The 22829-nt window shown below is 37.4% G+C and overlaps 2 protein-coding genes across 2 annotated transcripts in view; both read right to left on the minus strand.

Moving 5' to 3' along the window:
- Nucleotides 1–7880, minus strand: part of LOC127022232 (radial spoke head 10 homolog B2-like) — a 22941-nt gene extending 15061 nt beyond the window's left edge. Inside the window, exons 1-12 of the mRNA XM_050905710.1 lie at nt 7622–7880; nt 6818–6893; nt 6481–6549; nt 6099–6272; nt 4942–5027; nt 4187–4307; nt 3146–3322; nt 2303–2444; nt 1688–1809; nt 1033–1222; nt 181–292; nt 17–96 (exon numbers count right to left, since the gene is read on the minus strand). Coding sequence (XP_050761667.1) covers nt 17–96; nt 181–292; nt 1033–1222; nt 1688–1809; nt 2303–2444; nt 3146–3322; nt 4187–4307; nt 4942–5027; nt 6099–6272; nt 6481–6549; nt 6818–6893; nt 7622–7872 — 1600 coding nt within the window. The 5' untranslated portion in view covers nt 7873–7880. The remainder of the gene's footprint in view (nt 1–16; nt 97–180; nt 293–1032; nt 1223–1687; nt 1810–2302; nt 2445–3145; nt 3323–4186; nt 4308–4941; nt 5028–6098; nt 6273–6480; nt 6550–6817; nt 6894–7621) is intronic.
- A 1914-nt stretch (nt 7881–9794) lies between these two features.
- On the minus strand, nt 9795–22807 carry PMS2 (PMS1 homolog 2, mismatch repair system component). Its single transcript, XM_050906048.1, has 15 exons — nt 22765–22807; nt 22204–22343; nt 21571–21657; nt 20349–20451; nt 19448–19631; nt 18792–18959; nt 17318–17415; nt 16436–16535; nt 16071–16155; nt 15428–15580; nt 13420–14332; nt 12392–12559; nt 11794–11894; nt 10753–10922; nt 9795–10365 (listed from the first exon to the last, which is right to left on the minus strand). The coding sequence occupies exons 1-15, from the start codon at nt 22782–22784 to the stop codon at nt 10222–10224; spliced, it is 2634 nt and encodes an 877-aa protein (XP_050762005.1). The 5' UTR covers nt 22785–22807; the 3' UTR covers nt 9795–10221.
- Between the last annotated feature and the right edge of the window lie 22 nt (nt 22808–22829).

Here is a 22829-nt window from a genome sequence, read left to right on the forward strand (position 1 = left end):
AAATACCATTACTTACCTTGGATATGACAGGCAGCGGGAATAACATTCCTGGACATCATTTCTAAGAAACACTTATGCAGATAAGGACCCTTCTCTCTACAGTTGAAACAAAAATACTCTTGTCTGGGAAGACTCAAACTGATTACACTGAAATAAATTTCACTAAAAGATGAAACTTACTTGTGCTCTTCATGATAGATATGAAATGCTAGACGAATAAGGTAAGATAAAAATGTTCTGAACAGTAAAGTCTCATGTGGACAATGTATCTCCTCAAGTGGTGTTTTATCACCTAAAAAATGTGAAAAAAAAAAATCTCTATTGCTATCATGTACATTAAAATGCTTACAGGCATACTGACTTGTCAGACTTTCTTATCCTCTCCATCTCTACCTACCACAGTGTAACAACACTCCTGGAAGAATCAGACCAGACACAGCATCACTTCCAAACAAGCAGGTCAAGGGAGAACCGTCCACCTATAGCTGAATCTTATCAAATTCTTTCTTTCTAGAAATGCATCCACTCAGCATATAGGAATGAAAGGGGAAGCGAAGTTGGGAGTTAAACCCTTCACATACTAGGGACACTGCCATGCGTCCCACTGCAGGTCTAAATGGAATGGATTGATTAACTGGCTCTGTGGAAGAAAAAAACCATACTACATGCAAACCAAAGTTAAGAGCACTGAGGAAAAAAGAGAAAGATTTGTTTCTTCTACTTCTCTTTCTCAGATCTCTTAAAACGACATGTAATAGTAATGGCAAGACCAGCAGTGAATACAATTTCTGAACAGATGGCTCTTTAGAACAATCTTTTAAGTGGTATTTTAATTTTGCATTTTCTCACCTAAGCACCTGAAGTGCCTGGAGAAGTGTTAATGCATCCACTGAGAACCACAGGCACAGAGGTACTCACTTAGGGCCACTTAACTACCAGAGTTGAGCTATCCGTAGAACTTGCCATTCCAACTCTCCACAGCTTACTATTAAAATTCCTAGATTCTAGACCCCAATCAACAGAAATACAAACCGCTCAATATCCGATCCATTTCAGCAAGAGTTATGTTGGAGTGATGAAACCGGCAGTCCTTCAGAAATCTCCAAAATTGGAGCTTAGTCATGAGGAAGGTGTTGTCAAGAGAATGATCACAGCCTAAACTGCTGTAGAAGGTGTAAACTCTTCTCAGTTCTGTAATATGCCTCAACACAGCAAATTCTACCTAAATAAAGCAGGATATGTTTTCAGCATCGTCTCACAGCAACTAGGGATCAGCTGTATTGATCCTGTAACTGGGCATATAATGCTTTTGATCTTGTAACTTTGAAGAGCATATCCCTGGTTAAGTGTTCATGAGAGCATTACTCAAATGTAGTTATAATACATATTTTTTGGTGACTGATAAAAATAAATTAGTCTCTGTCAGCAGACAAACCTCACAGTAGCTAAAGGTAGTTGCTGAATGCCCTTCCAGATATGTTAACATATTTTTTATTGTCTTCTAGTGGAAGCTCAGGAAGAGGCAATACTGCCTATTCATTCTTTTTGCTTTTCTGTTTTCACGGCCTTCAGATTTTCGAATAATTCTTTAATGGAAAGAGTTACTTTAACACAAATAAACCAGAAATAAAATAATATGAAACACACTGCAGGGGAAAACTGAAAATATCAAACAGTAGACTCTTACTTGTTTCAGTTCTTCATGTCTCTCTTCCCTTGGCAACAAGTCAAGCAGTGAAGATATATCCAACTCAATATTTGATCCCAAAATAGAAGTATTTTCTGGGCCATTAATGATTGTGATATTTTCTAGCATGCAAATAAAATAAATCAGAACAAACTAAAATGAAGTTAAAAAAAAATATATAGGTACACACACACACAGGGAAAATAAAACATATTCTTCCTTCTTATCTTACTGACTTCGAACTGAGAATAGACTCCTTTATAGGGAGGAGTAGAGATTTCATAATCAACAGCATAACAACTGAAGAGTAACTTTGTCAAATCCAAACCCTAGTCAAAAGGAAATGCACATATTACATAAGTTATGAAACTTTCAGACAACAGTGTTCCAAAAGAATTACAAGATGTAGTGTGGATGTGTCACTTGAAGTGTCATGCACAGGAAACAAGAAGCATGGGAACAAAAGTCATTAAGTATTAAGATAACTCCCATCTTTATCAAAGTTCTTTGAAGAAATATGTCTGGCTCTTGAGTAAGTACAAACAGCTTCACATTATAGTAAAAAGGAACAACAAAACATGAACTGAGTAGAATTTGTTTTCTTAAGCTGCTTACCAGTGCCAAAATGACTTCCTGTGCAAATGGCATTCAGCTCTTTTGCGTTCATTGCATCCACTCGAAAAGCAGGGTATTCTACTATACGATCATCTATGAACTCTCCCTCATAAACATGACCGTTCTTGAAGACAAACTTGCCCTATAGACAGGTTTGATTAATTTCAATATAAATATAAATCAAAGATCAGAAAAAATAATACTAATGCTCTCAATCAAATTTCCTTTTAAGAATGCTGGCTAAAATGGAATATATGAGATAAAATAAAGCAAAATATTTTTTCCTACCCTCTTTTATAAAATACTTTGTCATCTGTTAATTAAAGTACACTGCTGGGATAAAGAATTCCCTATATATCTGTTTGATTTTGAAATGTATTTTGAGGAAAAACATTTCCCCCCCATATAGAAAGACTTGTTTGCAATCCTTAGTTTGCATATGTGGCACTCTGCTCACAAGTTTTTTTAAAACAGTCTGTTAATGTGAGAATATCTCTGTGCAAGGATAGCTTGAAATCCATTAGCTCACAGTGTAAGAGTGAAATACTGACCAACCACTGCAAAAATCAAGATGCACCTATTGCACTGAAAATCTCCGCAGTAAAACGTATTTCTTTATACACACAACACACATCTAACCACAGAGTCAAATCTGTGGCCCAGCAAGATCCTTGGAAGGACTCCTACTGCTTTCAGTGGACTCTGCTCTTTACGTTGGGATTCCATCCACAATGCAAACTGAATGTAGTTTTCCGTGCAGAAATCTAGAGATCCACTATACAAAGCAGAATAATCTCCTCTGGTGTTGTCTGTAGTTTTGTCTTACTACTTGTCAATACTCACCTTACCATGCTTCTTATTACAAACCCATTCACCATCGTACACTGCTCCACTGGCATATATGAACTTCCCACGTCCATGTCGTTCCCCGTTCACAAAATCACCTATGTATTCATTCCTTAAAGGATACTGAGACGCAGGCATTCTCTTCAAAAACCATATGTGGGTGCCACGTCCATGCTGAAAAAAATTTGTGTGTTTAAAAAAAAATATCTCCAGAAGAGCTACTATTGCTACAGGTCCAGACTTTTAAAAAGGAGAACCACCTAGGCATCTTTAAAGAGTCACTGTTGGCAAACCTCTCAAATAAAAGCACCCAGTTGATAGCTGCAGCACTTCAAACCATCCATAGAACTATATTCTACAAAGGTGCATGGGAGAAGCGCTCAGAGGATATACCGAATCAACACATATTTGAGCAAGCTCTACCAAAAGGACTCCTAAAGACATCCTTCCTGCCTGAATCCTTTTGACTGTAACACTGAACAGCCAGCTGAGGAACACCATGCCTGACAGAGAGCCACGATGTTCCAGAAGCTGGACTCCTTGACAATTTTATGCAAAGTGAAAAGACAGAGGAAGCAGCTCACATTCTTTTTCCAACAGAATAATGAATGGAAGGAACAGAAAATGCCAGAAATCTTCTCCTTCCATCATAAAACTTTTACAAGAGGGAACAGTGTGGTCCAATATTTTACAGGTGACACAGAAGTAAAGTGCCACATATACTCACTGCTGAAGTCATATCTCAAGCTAAGTACAGTCACAAACATTTAACTTTTTAAACTTTTTTTTTAAGAAAAAGGTTTATATTTTCCATTAGAGAATTAAATTATGATTTTGTAAGGCTAAGTCAAAAGTCTTTTAACAATTTGAATATTGCTAACATGAGAATTAACTTACAATAAAGAGCATACTTCTGCTATCTCAACCAGCAAAAATCATACAAAGCTCCTTTGATATGGCACAAAACTCCCTATCTAGTTTTACTAGAGTAATGGACAGATGCTGAACTAAAGAGGTTGCTGGGGAAGCAATTAATACCTGTATGCCATACACCCACTGTCCCATATACTCTTGATTAGCTGTCAACCATCTCATTCTTCCTTTTCCATGACGTACATTTTTCTCCCACTGACCTTCATAGATATTTCCAGACTTATAGCTGCAAGAAAACAATAAAAGTTAATGACTCCTTCATACTAAATTCTGAGTGGATCTTATGAAAGCAAGGTTTATGCAAAACCTCATTGCTAATAAGTTTAGCATTTATTAATGCTAAATATTAGTGTTTACTTTGAAAGTTGTCTCACTGTGACACGGATACAGGTGTTTGATTGTACCCACTGTTTACCTCCTATTTTTAACTTACAAATCACTGTAAAAATATTAACCAGTTCTTTTTTCCAACGAGTCTTTGCCATAGCTAATCAAAATATTCTTTTATATATAACTCCACAAATAATTCATTTATTCATGAAAGCAGTTCCGTCTGTTCAAATCAATTGAGTTTATTTGGTTTTACATGTTGATTTGTGGTTTACCAAAGCTGATTTTGGATTTTGTCTTTAGACATTCTTTTGTGGGAATTATCAGTAGAAATATACCAACATAAAAATGTAAGTTATAGAGAAGGTCTATCTTATTACTATAAAGCACTTTCTACATTTATTCCACTGGAGAAAGCAGACACTACTATGAAATGGTAGCATTTGTATCCATTTTAAACAACAGGAGAAACTGTATGATAATACATGTAAAACAAAAAAAATATGAAGAACAAGTGTTATCACATTTACCATCTCATTCCCCATCCTTCTTTGACGTTATTTACCCAGTCGCCTGAATACCAAGAGGTATGTTCCTGATCATAATAAATGGTACCCTGAAACAAACAGTATAGTCAATTTAAATATGTAAATATTCATCTACATCAATAAAACATTGCAGAAAAATTATAAGACACATGTAATCACGCTCTTACTTACAGTCACTTTGAGACACTGTACTGAAAGCAACTGAAGTGATAAAACTAAATAAAAGAGCAACCTCTTTTGATGAATACTAGTTAAGGCCTTAAAAAAGACCAAGTGTTAAAAAAAAAAAAATCGTACTACATCCCATCAAAGTCTACCATGTTTTTCAAACCACTTGGAAATACTTTCAGAGAGCTAACTTCGGCAACTTAATCACAGTAGTCACTCTGAGGTAGATCAGTTTTCTGACTCATTCAGAATTCAACTTCCAACAGTAGGTCTACAGTGTTAATTGTTCTATCTGTCTCTGATAGCTTCCTCTCAGAACAAACTGGACAGACCATTGCACTGGTGACCCTCCACAGCAGCCTGTGTGATTTTAGCGTCTCATTAGTGACACAGAACAAAAACCCATGTGATTAGAATGGATTTTCTTCACATGCTGAGTATCAGTCTTCAAAATGTCAGGCCCAGAAGAGTGCCTCAATCTGGATGCACAAAACAGACAGACAAAAGTACTACTTGCCTTTAAAAAGTTGCAACTAGATGTTACTTACACTAGATAAGGCAGTCTTAATTGTAATTATTATACTTGGTCTGCTTAACACATTTGGGAGGTAGGATCCCTTTGCCATTACTGGAAAGCTAATTGTTCTGTCATTGTTATGTGCCTACTGATGCGGTCGTCAGTTTTGACTTTGTCATCGCCTACTTGGAGCAACAAAAAGGACAAACCACATAACAGGCCAATTACTCTTTTAAGATACTGTTCATCCCTTCTACTACAAACAAGATCCCATCCCAATTGTTTTAATTAGCATTCACAACTTCAGAGAAGATCCTTACGAGAAACAAATCTCTACATAGCATATGACCATGCAATGGCACAAAACGTTTTTGCAAAGCCTTTGCGCAAGAGTGCTTACTGTTCTAGAAGGCAGTCACCCAAGACCATGCTCCCATTTGGTGTTCTTACTTACCTTTCCATGTCTTTTGCCTTTACACCAATAGCCAATGTAAGAAACAGGACGAGTACCACTCCTGAAAAATCCAAATCCATGCCTAACTCCGTTCTTGATTGATCCTTCATAAATGCTGCCATCATTCCATGTGTAACGACCATTAAACATCTGCACGTTCTTAACAAATGTTCCCTAAAAGATTAAATTACAACATTTAAAAAACTAAAACTCACTGTTCCCCAACTATCTGGGAGAAGTCAGGCTTGTGATTGAAATCACTGCCATAGTTCTGCAGTTGCCACCCATACTGTACCAATTACTGCAACTTATCTACTTTCCTTGAATTTGCACATCTAATTGGCCGTAATTGTGTTCAGTTATAAGTTAAATTGCACTTTACCTCGTACTTCACTCCATCAGCCCACGTGTAAGTCCCCTGTCCATGCATAAGCCCTTCAGAAAACATGCCCTTCAAAATGAAGAGAACGGCATCATTTGCAAATTTATTCTTACCACAACTGAAGCCTACAGTGACTGTAAGATTTCAAAATAATGACATATTAATTCCCCTCCAACTACTAGTTTCAAATGAAGTTTTAATGCCAGAAGCCAACAGAGCTTTCAATGCTTACACATTCTGAGTGCTCAACCTCCACTGACATTAAAAGAAATAGCCTGCCTGTTCTAGAGGAAGAACTTGATCCACTCCTACTTTTTTTTTTAATTTACACACTCACCTTATATGTATTTCCCCCCTCAAAACATGCAAATCCTTCACCCTCATACAATCCATGGACTTTTTCACCTTCATAGCTACAAGGAAAACAAAGTAAAGATGATGATTTCAGGTCACTGCCAGTAGACCTAAATCACAAACAACATATAATAAATGACCTTTGATTTTCCATAGTCTACACATAGGCCAGTTATTGCATCTTGTGTAGAAAAATGAGCTACCACAAAATTTCCGATTTTTTGCACCTTCCTTGTAATATTTCACGTAATTGTTGTGTTGCCTCAGACCCATATTTCTTTCAATTAAGAAAACAAATCACATTGGTAGCATTTACTAGCTTACAACCAGGCAACCTGGTAAGTGTGTGAAACATTACATATAGTCCTCTTGAACTACCAAAGGATTTGGTTAACACTCCCATTCACTTGTTTCCTCAGTTTAGGATATTCTTAAGGGATATGAGCAGCCCTAAACATTAAAAGGCAGCAGCAACTGAATATTAAACAACATAGCTACATTTTCTTCACCAACTGTCTGTATACTTAGACAAAACTTCACCATAGGTGAACAAACTAAAAGAATGAGGCTTTTGGCAGGCAGAGAGTGCCAGCAACACCCTAAGATATAAGAAGGCAGCAGAATTCCACACGAAGCAGTCTTGTAAGGTGTCACAGCTACTAAGTCTGAATAACCTGATTCACAGCCTCAAATCAAGAGTCAAATCCGTGTTTGTATGACACTGGGTACATCAGAGATACTTAAATGAGAATTCTTGACTTCACTGATGTATTTGTAACAAGCATACCTTTTTACAATAATTTGAGTAAGAACAGGATCCTCGTAGTATTGATGAACACCTTGGACTGGAGGTTCCTCTACCTCCTCTGGTTCTTTATCCGGTATCACTGGATTTGCCTGTGTTTCTTCCACTCCATTCACTAAGGGCTGCAAATCTGTCAGCTTTGTTGAACTACTCTCAGCTGTAGTATCTTGTGCAGGAATAGGATGTACAGATTTTTCTGCCTTCTTGCCATCCTTCTTCTTATCTTTTGCCATAACTACCGAATTGTCTCAATGTGTATTTTCCTTCTGAACATTTACTGTCTTATGTGAAATTTTTTCCCCTATAATCAATTTGATAAAAAAAAAACAAAACAGCTAACTACATGAAAAAATATCAGTCTTTTCTTAATTATTATACATCCATGTATTTTAAGTTATTTCTGTAATAACAGTTCCTCAAGGCAGTGGTTTCAGCTTGTGATAGGCAGATCGCAGGGCTAACAGGAAGCGATACCTGTGAATTACCTCTAAGTCCGCCAAAACCACTACAACAGAAGCGGTGTTAATAGACTTACTTTTGCTACATGGAGGTCTCCACCTTTACTAAGAGATTTTTAGGTGTCTAGATTTAATCATGTGGAAAAGTTGAAAACCATTTCTCAAAGATATGAGTTTGGTGAGTTTCTTGAAAGTTACAGCTACACTAGTATTATTGATTTAAATTGCTTTCAAGGTTATGAGTTGCAGATTGAACCACAACATAGAATAACCACTATAGCTTATAAAAAGTTATTTTGCCAGTTAAGAGCTACTTGAAGGTCACAGGACTGCCTGAGCAACTGTAATCACAATTCCCACTCATTTCACAGACTGATCATCACTGCTTTGTAATACAAGAATCAAATCCCCGTGCTGCAGCGGCGAGGGCTGACAGGGACAGCCTCAAGCAACCGCCATGTTCTCACCACTGCTCGTTTCCAGCCAGCGCCTCGTTCCACTCGGGCAATTACAGTATCAGATCCATTGCGCGAAGGGCCCGAGTGGGAGAGCGAGGGACGGCGAGGACACCCCGGTGCTGGAAGCCCTTCCCGCCCGCAAGGCAGCGCCGCCAGACCCCGGAGCCCCCCGCTGCCCCAGGCCGCCGCCCCGCGCCTCACAACTGCCGCCGCAGGCCCCGCGCCGCGCAGCCGCAGTGCGGCGATGGCTGCCGTAACCATACCAACCGCACCGCGGCACCCAGCCGCTCCCCGGCCGGGACCCCGCCGCCCCCGCAGCCCCGCCGGCCCGGCCGGCGGTAAATCCCACCGCGGGTCCCCTCCGCGGTGCCCGGGGCGCCCCACGCTGCGTTCAGGGAAGCCACCTCCCCGTTGCCCCGAGGAGGGCACTGCGCCAGTAGCCAGGCTAGCCCACCCTTGAGGAGAGCCTGTCCTTCCGCTTGCTTTAAGTCAGGAGATTAATTCTGCATTACACAGGACGAGAGGGAAACGGCCTCGTCTGGGTTCGTTTTAATACAGAGAAATCATGGATGGAGAATACCGGTTTAGCAGACGTTGCACATGTTCCACACAGAACACAGACAATTTATTCACAGTACTAGGCCCATTCGCACTCACAGGCATGGCAGTTACAGACAATGCGTGTACTGCTTCTGTCTAAGCCCAGCACACCAGCCACACCGCTGAGAGAAGGGGCACGTGCTGCTTTGTGCACCCGAGTAACAGCAGCAGCGTCACAGCCGCACCACTCCATAAGCAGTAAGTGGAGGTGCTAAGGAAAAGGCATCAAACAAAGAGTTCGTAGGTCAAATCTTGGTCCTACAGAAGTGGAAGAGCTTAGCTATTTGTTTTAATGGATTTCTGATTCAAAAAGACAAATTTCTAACTATTTTGATTCTACTGAGACAGAATTTGGACTGACCTGATCTGCAGTGCCTGGTGAGACAGCTTTTTTTCCATTCCTTTTCAGAAAAGGAATCCCTGTTCTTGGAAAAAAAAAAATGTTTGGAATATGGATGGGAATAATGCTAATTAAAAGTAAATATGCCAGATGAATTATTCTATTCAAGCCTTAAACACAGATACCAGTAAGTTAATCACTAAATGCACTATTCATGCTTGAAGTAATTATCTAATGAAACCCAGCTTTAGTATAAGGTGTGTAAAAAAAAAAAGTATTTTCACTTGTATATAATTTATTTTCTTTAAAATTATCATATACAGGATGTATAAACATATAAAGTTAATGTTTGTTTTACGGCATTACCAGAGACTTAAATTCACATTCCACTCAATTTTAAGAATCAGTGTATTTGCTATAAATGAGGTTCACCTACTCTTGATCTTTATATATAAACATTTATATTTATTTTTTAAAAGTCTTGATTGCAAAAATAAGTAATACACACAGTAAATCGCAGTAAAAGAAATGTTATTTACACATGAATTCCAGTACGTCGATATCGTTGACTTGATAGGAATAACAATGAAACCCTGCTGAATGCCTTTAAGTGTTATTGTCTTCAAATTTGGCTAAAATTTTTTTACTCAAAATAAAAGAGTCATGATAAAAGCTCAAAATATCACAGAGACTTAAAATCGAAAATGTTAATAAACAGAAACTGACTTATTCTGGTGAAATCAAGTCTAAACTGACTATGTGTCTCATAGTAGGCCTTCCATGAGGGCAGTTCCAGGGATGCTCAATCTCACCCATATGGGTGATCAGTTTTCTCATTTCCTGCACATTCAGTGCAGTTCCAATCATCACCTGCAAGTAAAGGCAAAAAACCCCAATTATTATTTTCTTTCTCCATATTGACAACTGACACAGATAAGAGCAGTACTTCGGCTACTAGAGCAAATAAATACTGTGCAAGGCATTCAAAGCAGAAAGACCTACAAGCTGAAGAGAAGACAAAATACAGCTAAGTATGTTTGTAAGTGCACTAGTTTGAAACAAAATAAAAAGCTACCAGAAATTTTTCCCAAGTTACACTAGACAAAAACACAAGGAACAAAATGAAGGACATCAGCTGTTGACACTCAATAGTACATAAGCTTCCCCTGCAACATATAGATAGATAGATACAGCCACCTATAATACAACAGGAAATATGGTATTTATTTGAAAACAAGCATCAAGTGCTGTACTTACAGACTTTCTGCAAGCTCGAGAAGCAAACATCTGTCTGACCCTGGAGGGCCTACACATGACTCCAGGGCAGTCACTTAACATGAAGATGAGCTCATCTATGTCTTGTGGACCAAAAGTCCAGTTTTTGCTTGTTGGCAATGATATTAATTTAACTCTTTGAGTTACAGGAGCTGAAAGATTTGCAATAATTAAAAAAAAAGAGCATGACAGGAAATTACCTCTTCTTGAGAGAAAAATTGAGAAACTACTTTGATACATTAATATGATGTGATCTGCATATATGCAAAGGTTTAAATTTAGTCTTTTGATGGATGTTACTAACTAACCATAGTGGTAACTATAGCAGATATCCTTTTAACATTAACAAAAAAATTGCTGGTAAACTTAAAAGCAGCTAGATCGGATTTCTGACAAACCCTTCAATTTCAAAGAACAAATGGTTTATGAAGCTATTTTGAGGTTATGTGACTACAAAATAATTAAGGATTTTTGTTGGTAAGCATTTTAGGCAAAAATTGGCAATTCTGGTAGGAAGAATATGGAAAGAGTCTGTAGCGACTTCCCAAATACCAAAGTGGTAACACACAGCACTTTCATTATTCTTGCTGCATAAGGAAAACAGTAAGGAGCTTGCAGGTTACACAGTTTGCTCAAAAGTACACAGCAAGTCAATGCGAAAGCCATAAGGAAAACCAGAGAACATTATTTACCAATGGTATCTATTAATTTAAAGTCACTACATTTATCATTTGCTTGCATCTAACCCTGCTGGGACCTGCAAGTGTACCGATATAACAAAAGGATTTTTATGTAACACATCCAGAAAACACACATCCAGCCACTCCAAAGAGTCTTCAGAAACTTCTATAAAAAGCTGGTGAGATAAATACTCTACAATGTTCTGTTAAATAGTGCAAAGAGACCACAGAATTATAAGTCTTAAAAACCAAACAAACCATATACTATAATGCATATTATTTCCAAGTTTCTGATAACTACCAAAAGAGATTTTTACTTCCAGTAATTCTGGCCCAAACTCACCATTTTCATTTATGACAAAATCAAACCCATTTTTTCTGAATATTTCCAGGTTTTCAATCAATACAGTTTCATTTACAGCTGTTAAATTGAGATTTTGAGGCCTGAAAGAGACAGAGTAATATGGTATTGCATAGGTACATAGTGCAGACCACTTAAGATAGGTTTCAGAAGCAATCTAGAGATACTAATACAGAGCTCTATTAAAACATTTCACTTTGCTTTGCTAAAAAAAATCTCACTACTGAACAGATCACTTCCAAGTGTTACTCAGCAGGGTTAAGTCGGTTGGGCAACACTCCCTGTTGCAATAGCAGTCTCCAATATCCTCACTGTATGACCATGCTTACCAAACTGTGGGTCGCCATGCAAGCCCACTGTGAAATCTGCTTGACTACGGACTTGCTGCATAGCTACACTGTATCTGTGGAATTTACTTTTCATGTGAAGACTGACTCTTTGAAACACAGAATATAAACCCAACTTTTGTCTTAAGTGTTTTGAATGTGTGAAATGCTACATAAATATAATCATAGATATCCTTCTGAAACATTGAATGACACTTAAAAATTATTATTGTTAAAACACTGAAGATACTTACACTATCAGCTTCTGACCTTGAAGAACAGTGTGTTGTTGTAACATCTCAAAGTTGTATTTCTCATCAGTAGCATGTTGGTCAATTATGAAAAGATCAGAATTCAACTTTGCTATTATAAACCCTAAATTGAACTGGCCAATGATTTCCATTTTTGCAAACATTTCTTTACTGTATACAGAAAATATAAACAGATTATAAATTACACCTCATCAGTTATCATGTTAGACTGTAAAACTTAAAAACATCTTTTTCTCCCCTGCAGAACACACTTTACATTTAAAAAAAAATAAAAAAAATCTCATTTAAGCAGGTTATGAATGTGAAAAAGTACATTTATCTGGAATCTGCCACTGACTGATGAGGTCATTTCTGGCAGAACACAATCCATCATTAAGACAGGACTCATTCAGGATTCTCCCATTTTAAATGTAGCCACTGGTGATAATAAAATTAGAAATGGGCAGTATGGCAATAGTCCAAGTGAATAACACTGAAGGCAGCATCACAGTTTTGAAGTAAGGCAGCTAACATATTTGCCGCCTTCTCGCAATTAGAAGGCTTTCCTAATCCAAAATTAACAAATCATACACTTTAACTGTCCAGTGACCACTTGAACGTAACTTATTTTCACAGCCATGTCTCACCAAATTTCAAATTCACATGAGGGAGAAATAGGAGTTATGGAGTCTTCTCAGTGTTCTTCTCTGTCATGAAATTTGGTGTTTCTCTGACTACACTGCAAAATACAAGTCTGCACCAAGCCAAATCTATGATGTTTGTGGACTTTTTAGTGCCTTTTCCCATAGTGCCTTTTTCCATATTCCGTTTGCCATTATTTCAAACAGCTGCTCTGTCAGGCAAAATAACTTGTCAAATGGACATTTTAATGGCGTAAGTTAAATAAAAGATATATCCAAAATTAACAGGTAGATGTAAGCCTCCTGCCCACCCCTCAAGACAGGTCTTATATTCTTCCCTAACTATTTCTATTAATTGATGAATACAATATGTTAAGAAGGTGGAAATACCTGATCTCTTTTCTTAATTCATCTTCCGCTACTTTATTTTCTCCAGGACTAATTTTTGCTTTAAATCTTCTGTAATTTTGTGTTTCTGTACTTTTCTGTTGTTGCTGTATTACCTTTTTTACCTTCTCTGCTAAAACCTTCATTGAGAATTCAAGTGGCACGGTTTTCTTTTTAACTTCCACCAGTACATCAACACTTGGCATATAGTTCCTAGTATTCTTCACTTCAGGACATTTACCTGCCTTGAAGTCATCTGCTTCACTTTTAAAGCTTCTGCTTTTAAAACATTTTACTCTTGGGGAAGAACTATTGGCTTCTTGAGATAACTTACTTTGATGAGTCCAGTCATTCACTTGATTTAACTTATGTTCAACATCCAAGACCTGAACATCACATTCCAATGATTTCTCACTATATCCAACAGTTTTGAGACACTCATTTTGAAGTTGTTCTTCTGAGCTACAGAATTCTTCTTCAGGAGGATTAATTACACTTTCACTATTGACGCAGCTCCCAGCTTCTGGTGTACTACATCCAGCATCTGACTCAGAAGTGCTACAGAATCCAGAATCTGCATTATCTTCTAATTTTCTCAAATATCTGCTTGGAATTGACATCTTTGAGTCCATCTTATGACAACTCTCAGACTTCCTACTCAAGACAGCCTTTTGAGTCTTTACAGTACTCAAAGTGGCATGAAGTGACATTTGTCTAGGAGAGCTGTGCTGCTGTTTTACCCTTTTATGGCTTTGAAAATTACTCTCTGTCGTCTGATGGAGAGAGAACGACTCCCTTAATCTGGCAAGAGTCATTATTCTTTTTCCTTCACCACTTGGATTTTCAGTCTCAGAGTCAGCCAGCATTTCTACCTGAGGCTTTTCTGTCTCTTCAGGAAGCGTCTTCTTCAAGTTGCCTAATAAAATCAGAATAAAGAATATTTCAAGATTCTAAGTTAGCTGGAAACATGAATTAAATGATATGCTTTAGTAAAGGGAATGGAAAGAGAGGTAGAAAAATAGCAGACTCCTCAAAGGAGCCCTTAAGCTTCAGACAATGACTGAGTATGGGGCTGAAATACATTAATATCCAACAGACAAGCAGTTACATCTTTAAGAAACTTAATGGTACTTGTGTGAATGAATTTGTAATCTCTTTTTAAACTGGAACAGCAATCAGTCCAATTAGCACATTTATTTATATTATCAAAAGAGTTTAATGACTGAGTGACAATGAAAAGTGAATTGCTCTTACACTTTAATGGTCACTATAAAAGTCTGTTGGCAAGATGTTAAGGAGCTGGCACAATAGATACTTGTAGTATATGTGATTTGTAGATAATTAGAGGACTTCAACCTCTCAGATTATCAGTCCAACATGTATTTTACTAAAGATTAACTTAATATAACAGTAAGAATCAGGCTACAACTGATTCTATATGTCAGTAACAAAGGAAATTAGAAGGAGTTCTGTTGAAAGAAATGAAGAGGATGAGGTGGTATTAACACAGAAATGCAATTTTGAAAGATTATACAGTCACAGAAGAATCAGCAATTTCTGTAGTTATCATAAAGGAATCAAAGTTCAAAATCCAATAAACTCATACTAAAATTTCAGATTTTATTTATGAGACCTTAACCATTCTTTCTCAAGGACATTTAAATAAAGGAAACACAGATCTCTTCCAATATCTTCGAAGAAATCTTTTTTCAAGCATTATCAATTATTTTTGTGTTAACTTTTTCCCCATAAAGTTGACTGTAAATCATGTTGTGCTGGCATGCATAATTTCCATAACAATCACTTAATAACTTAGGGTCCTCCTTTATTATTTGATGTCGATAACAATCTTTCAATGTAAGCAATACATGAAAAATCTGCCCTGAAAGGTGTATCAATTAACAGCCAGACATTTTTTTTAGTTTCTTCTTTGGGTTTTTGAAAACACGTTTTTTCATTTTCAATTCTCTACCGTATATCATACACAAAACTTTCACATTTTGTGTCCTACCTGCAATGTCCAGAAGTTTCTGATTGACGTTCAGTTTGTTAACATCACTACCAAACATCTCCATCAGAGAAGTTTTTAAAATTGCTAATAAAAGCTTTTCCTCCTGAAGTAAAATTTGCCTTTTGTCTGGAGTTACATTGATGTCAACACACTCTAAAGAAAAAAGAAAAAACAACTGCATTGTAAATGAAAAATAAAAAAAATTTCCACCCTTGGATCAAACTTTTCTGCCCTTTCACCCTCCATTTTTATTTCACAGGATTAAAACTAAAGCCACAGTTAACATTCACAGTATGTCTGCAAATTAAACTTCTAACTTTCTCAACATTCCAGCAAACAAAACAGAAGCTAATTCTGTGCAGTAACATGATACAAGTTTTCTTGTATTTAAGCTAACCATAAGATTGCCTTTTTCTCCTTACTTGAGATAAGAAGTTATTTTTGAGTATAGAAAAAGTGGAGGGGAAAAAAAGTGGAACCACAGCTAGACCCTCTCTCTCCCTCACCAACCGTAGATCAAAAAATCGCCACAGTGCAGGAAGTCATACAGATAAAAGTTACAATATTGTCTCAATAAATACAATTAATTTTTCAATGAAGTTATACCCTTTACTGAAGTTACTGAAAATTATTCATAACTCACCAGAATCTACACAAACGTTAAGGACAACAAATGGATACTGGTGTTTATTGTATAAGTGATAAACTTCATTCACAAGCTTGACAACCTGCAGAGACGGTGAAAAAAAAATAAATGTCAATACTATTATCTTGTATTTCCCACCAGTATGTGTTATTTAACCCCCTTCAAAACAATTAATGTATTAAATCATATCTCGTATGATTGAGCTTTTGTTCACACAAATAAGACAAAATGAAGACAAAAACTTGAGACACAGGAACTTGCAGCATCAAGCCACAAATATACATATCAGGTACCAACCCAGTGGTTTTCAGAGAATACCAAACAAGTTAGCGCTGGTGATGTTAGAAAAATAAAAACCTCACCTTTGCTGGATCACATGGACGTTGGTTGATAAAGAAAAACTGTCTGTCTGTTGTACTCCTTCCAACACCATGATCACAACGAGAAATGAAGCCTGTAATACTGACGAATAATAATAATATAACAGTAAGGTAAAATGGAGGAGCAAAGCAAAAAGAAGTTTTTCTGACTCTGAGCATATTTAATGGAAGAATATTTTATACAGGGCTAAAAGAAACACTATTATGCAGCATCAGTAAATACGTATACTTATTTCCTCTCCCAGTTCCTTATCTGACAAAGGCTAGATGTTCAGCTCCAAAAAGGCATCAGACAGTTGAAAAAGTAGTTCACTCTGATTTCAAAAGAAGTGGCTTTTGTAATTTTTCTGCTCTGAAAGCAGAAGAAAGGTCAGTTGTGAACTGTCATTGGTCAGATATTGATGCATCTATTTGCTGATCTCATGTACAGTGAGAGATAAAAAAGTACACTTTAAGAAAGTAAAGGGTAATTTACTGACACAAACTCATTCACATTCATCTCAACATTTCTCAGTAATGCTACTGAAGAAATACAGGTATAAACAACGGATACAATTCATCCATCCAATTACTCAGAGCACTGACAAAGATGACATTCAGCAGAAGATTACAGTAATATACAACTAACTAGGACACAAGGAATAGTAGTTTTGCTCTCCCCACTCATCTGACATCTTAGTCCTGAATTAACTTTTTAAATCAAGTGACGGTCTTTCCCAAACTGCATACTAATATCTACTATGCTGTTCTTTGTTATTTTTAATACTATTAACCACCACACTCTTTTTCTTCCTTTTTTTTTTTTTAATTTTTGCATTATGGTAAAATGCCACTGGCAACAGTGGTTTGTACTTTTCTAATTACCTATAAAGATTTTGTGGCATGTCAGTAGCGTTGAGTCCATATTCTTCACAAACAGCTTCATTAGGATGTAGCTGAACAAAAGGAATGAGGCTCTGCAACTAAAAAAAAAAAAAGTGAAACATTAAACGTGTATAAATTTTTTCCTTCTATTTTGTTGTTATTTTTTAGCCTTAAAATCTATTCGATAAAATGGTTGTTTTTTTCAAGTTGGCTGACCAAGTTAAATACTTAAAATACCCAAACCTACTAGAAGACAGTAGCACTGCTTACTGAGAAACAGAAACAATGCCTTAATGAATGGCTGTTCTCATCCTTTGATATCACTACTTTTGCCTTAGTTATTTCACAGACCCTTACTTTAAAATGTACATAGACAGAACAACAAAATGATTGACACAATTTGGACTCTCCAGCTACATACATATGACCTAATCAAGTTTTATGCAAAAACAAAAGGCAAAAAGAGTAATAGAAGTTTCTTTTGAAAGAATAAAACTATTAGAGAAGATACATTATTTGAATCACAAGCTGCCCAAGTACAGATATGTTTACCACAAACATTTTCCCAGTCATGCCACTATTATTTTTCTCTCATCAGAGCATCTTTAACTGATTTTACATTTAAGTATTTGATATATAAGCAGGCTATAAGCTAAACATTCTATTCAGATAACACTGAGTTTTCAGCTATGCTTGTTGCTCTGTGGCAAGACAAAAGTTACATCTTTCATCTCATCTTTCAGCCACAGCACGAACAGGCTTTGAAATCTCTATATGGGCGCTGTGAAGAGAGGAAGTGCTTATCAACAAACAGCAGCTATCAACCACTCAATATTCCTGATGGTTGTAACATATGGTTGTAGAAAAGATGTTTTTATGCCTTTTTTCATCTTTGCTTTCTTATAGAGGATAACAATTATTTTCACAGCTATTATTTAGAAAGCATCACAGTCCACACCTCTACAGGGGCTGACTGCAATCCCATTTAAAGGTTAACCAGAACACTAATGAAACTTAGTTTCACAGGAAGAGGTTGCGAAAGCTAGAAACACCTCAGTTTTCTGTTCCCCAATTAAGACTTTCACACCACGCCATTTTTCAGATTTTTTAAATTGCTTGTTCTCATGACATACAAACCTTGGTGTCCATACTGTTTTTCAAAAGCACAAACCTTCAGAGGCTTAGTGGCACAACAGCTCATAAAACTGGTTTCAGAGGGATATTAAGCAGTAACCCTATCTCCTAAATCACTCCTCTTCCATCAAAACACCTCTAAGCAGATTTAGAAACTTCAAGGGAATCGGTCGAGGCTGCACTGTTTCTCCTTTTTCAACCTGTAGGGTGTGCTAGAAGTCAACACATGCTCCATCCTCTTATGGTTTTTAAAGGTTTCCTACATACCCTCTATTTATTAGATACTAAAAATCTCTCTATACAGCTATATTATCTCTCTTTGCAATAATAAAAGTAATACCTGTTTTTGCCCAAATACTGCTCCAATGTTTTCCTTTAAACTAGGACTTCCAGTAGTTGATACCACGGAGCTTTTTTTCCCTTGGCCAACTTGATTAGTGCAGTTAATCCGCACTCCTTTTGAAACAATACAGTATGCCTGCAATACCTGGACCATTTTTGCATATTCCTATTAAAGAAAAAAGAAAGTTCATTTTTATATGAAATGTCTCTTTTTAAAACAAAAAATGTATAAACAAAACATTCAATATTTGCAGGTAACACAAAAAGGGGGGGTGGGTTTAATATTTTTTTAAATCTTTACAGACTAAATTTAAAAAATATGTGAAAAATAGTGTCTTTAAAAACAAAGAGTATGTTTACAAGATTGATATTTAGTCATAACACAGCAGTACCCGATTTTAAAATACACAAAAGTGATCATGATATTGATTCTTTTCAAAATCTGAAAATTTGAGAATGTACCTTTAAAACCAATCATTGCAAAACAGAAAAAGCATACAGGAAGACTGTTTTCTTATTTGGTGAAGATATAAGACAGGCATGAAACAGTCTGACATAATCAATGTATTCTACAGAGAACTGAATATCATTCAGCAGTGAATAAATTCTGGGATATAACACTCCTTTGAATTAATAATTTCTGATCTAACCTACCTTTTTAATGTTTCTTTGAAATTCCTTATGCCGCACGGGCAAAGTATAAAATAACTGCTGTATGTTAACAGTCGTTCCTTGTTGTCGTGGAAAAGGAGTTTTCTGAGTAATTTTACCATTGTGATCAAATACCAAACGAGTCCCAACCTTTGCAGACTTATGACAGGTAAAAATGGTAACATCACTAATGGAAGGAAAGACGCAACAGAATTACTCACTGAGCACTATATTTTCTTATCCATTCCTTACGACCTAATCAGGCATAGAAACTACATCAATACTATTCATTTAATTAAAACTAACTCTTCACCACAAACAACTAAAAACATACCGTAAGAGTGGTGTAACGTTTTCCTAGCTACAATGCAAACATTTTTATTTGTATCCCTTTCATTCTTCTCCTATAAAATGCAATGTTCAAGTCTGGTTTTGTTGGACACTACATTCCTCATACTAATACATAACAGCTGAATATTCTTGATGCACAGAACTGTGTACAAAAGCTGCGCTATTTCAAATGTATAGTTTGTCTGGGAGGAGTTTAAATACAGTTTTAATGAGTTACAGCCTAGCAAACACAGCACTTAGATATTATACTGCTTTACATCAGAGGATCAAACACTTATGCAAGTACACAGTTCCATCCTGCAAAGATTTGCATACTTAAGTAACGCTAAATTTTTTACATAAAAGGACCAGTCAGGCGCTTAGAATCGTAATATAATTTTGGTTGGAAAAGACTCAGGATGTCATGCAACCTACTGCTCAAAATTGACCTAACATTAAGGAAGTGGAAGTTTCCAAAGCCTCATTTTATCAATAACGGTAAACTGAAAAATCAGCTTCTGTTATTTTTGTGCATATAGTAACTTTCTACTAATAAGAAGTTTAATATTAATACCTTAATGCACACAGTGAACTCAGAGCTTCACCTCGAAACCCAAATGTTTCAACATGTACTAGATCAGAAAAATCTTGTATCTTTGATGTATAATGTTTCAGAGCTGGAAAAAGATATTTAAAATATATATTTCACTTCAAAGTGACACTGGTCTATGCAAGTAGATTTTGCATGCAAAAGCAAAAAAACTTCTGTATTATTCATTGTATTTTACATAATTATTAGAGACAAAATAATTAAATACTTAATGTTTCCTTTCCCCTTTTCTTATAAGCAAGATCTCTTTAAAATCCTCAGATATACCTGTTATTCCATACTTACACCCAAAATTCATACAGCATTATTGGTATATGCATTACAAGATCCCTCGGAGCAGTACACAGTACCTGCCTCTGCTACTGACGTACCTGTCACAGATTTTGCCCTGCAAGAAAACAACTGTAGTGCTGTGCTGTGCATGGTACATAGTGGACAGGCATGAGCCTATTCCACCATTGCCACAGCTGAGGAGGACTCAAACTACACAATCAGAGCAGCACTAGTCACCAGGTAACAAACTGAGTTTGCAGCAGCACCCCTGAACTTTCACTGTCCTGGAACAGTAGAAGAAAGGGTTTCTGATGTACCATACACATACTGTGAACACACAAAGTTACTGAGTAATAACTTATGGTGAAAGAGATCTCTAGTCATTATATGAAAAAAGAAATGCGGATATTTCTGCTGCAATGGCTAGTTACATTTATCATACAGTATTGTTTCTGCTCCCATTTTGTGCGATTTAAAACTAGAAAATGGAAAATTTGACAGTCAGGCATGCAATGTCAGTTCACTTTCGGCAAATATTCAAGTTTATAATTCACCTCTCAAAAAGCAGTCACTTTCACAAGGCTTGACTCCTTCAACAATGACTGATGACTCAACATGAAGGAATCTAAATGAACATTTATAGGACTTTCTCTTCTATAATTATTTCTTCATTCCACTTAAATAAGCAATCAAATCAAAGAGCTACAAGAACTATAACCACAATAGCACTACAGAAGTCCAGTTGAGTTTTGCCCAAGTCTTGCAGGTCATGCACGCATTATGTAAAAGCCGAGTATCTGTTAAAAATGATTAAACTTCAGAAATTTGTTTAAAAAAAAAAAAAGTAGCTTTCTCACCGAAAATATGCTTTTAAAGTGTCCAAAACATAAATTATGAGAAAGGTTCAACTTACTCAAGCCTTCAAAGTTTTCCTCTTCCACTCCACCTCCATTATCTGAAACCTCTATCAGTTCTGCTCCATGATCTTTAAGTTTTATATCTACAAAATTAAGTAATAAAGTCTTTTAATTCTGTATGTTCATACACAGTATTCAGTATTAATTTTGTACTGGAAGTAACTTTACCAGATAACGATTTTCCATGTCAAGTTTGAACAACAAAAAAATCCTTATAGCTGTCAAAAGTTAGGACAATCTAATACAAACCAGCCTGTACTTGCAGATAGTTCAGTTTCATTGCAGTTTTGCCTGAACAGAAGTTTTCCCAATTGTAACAGCTATCATCCTGGCAGCTCTGGAAACTGCAACACTGCCTTAACCGCCTGCTAGCTAGAGGCCAGCAGCTAGCAGAGCCTAATCACCCCTGCTGTATAGGCCACATACCTTATTTAGCGGCAAAAAGGGCTACAAATAAAATAACAAAGACAAAATGACATGCTTCTAGGAGCCCATCTGAGGTGTAAAATCACTGCAAACATGCTTGGTCCAAATAGAAAGTATTTGCACAGATTTGTTAATATGCACTCTGTTTTGAGGAAAAAGAAGTACTTTAGAAGTCTATGAAATTACGATGAAAAGAAGGTTACCAATGTTGGTAGCTCCAGCATCCAGGCTGTTTTCCACCAACTCCTTCACGGCAGTGCCAAGATTCAGCACAACCTGTCCCGAACAGATCCGATGGACGGACTTACGGTCGATGGGCTTGATGGCTTTGGCAGGCTGCAGGCTTGGAAGAGAGGAGGAACAGGAGAAAACATGGTAGTGTAAAGCAGGCGGTAAAGGCTCGCCGCGCCAGGCCTCGCTCGTCCGTTCTTCTCAAGCGAGGGCAACCGGCACCCAAGTGCGGGGCAAGGCGAGGGGTAAAACACCGACACCCCGGGTGGCCGCATCCAAATGCGGAGCGCCCGAGGAGCCCCACAGGCATCCCCGAGCAAGTCGGGAGGGGAGGCGGGAACCGAGAAGCCAGCGGCGGCCGAGGAGGCCGCAACCGCGCCAGCGGCCAGGGCACGGCCCACTGCGGGGGAGCGAGGCCCCGAGCCTCCCGTGAGAAGAGGCGGCCCGGGCAGGGGAGTGCGAGCGAGGGGCGGCCCCCACCGCCGCAGGTAGGGCCGGGGCCCGCTCCAGCCCGCCCGAGGGCAGGCGCTCACCAGGGCGCAGCCGCCTCCATCGGGACCCAGCGGGACGCGCCGTACTCTCCTCAGGCTCCCCTTCC

This window comes from Gymnogyps californianus, chromosome 15 (assembly GCF_018139145.2).
Source record: "Gymnogyps californianus isolate 813 chromosome 15, ASM1813914v2, whole genome shotgun sequence".
NCBI classification, from domain to species: domain Eukaryota; kingdom Metazoa; phylum Chordata; class Aves; order Accipitriformes; family Cathartidae; genus Gymnogyps; species Gymnogyps californianus.

Excerpts from the sequence above, each read along its gene's own strand:
- PMS2 (XM_050906048.1), bottom strand. The coding sequence starts at position 22,784 with ATGGAGGCGGCTGCGCCCTG. Across the intron at positions 12,560-13,419 it reads GAATTAAGAAAAGAGATCAG|TAAAGAAATGTTTGCAAAAA; the intron begins GTATTTCCACCT and ends TTCTGTATACAG. Across the intron at positions 11,895-12,391 it reads CAAGGTCAGAAGCTGATAGT|GCCTCAAAATCTCAATTTAA; the intron begins GTAAGTATCTTC and ends TGTCTCTTTCAG.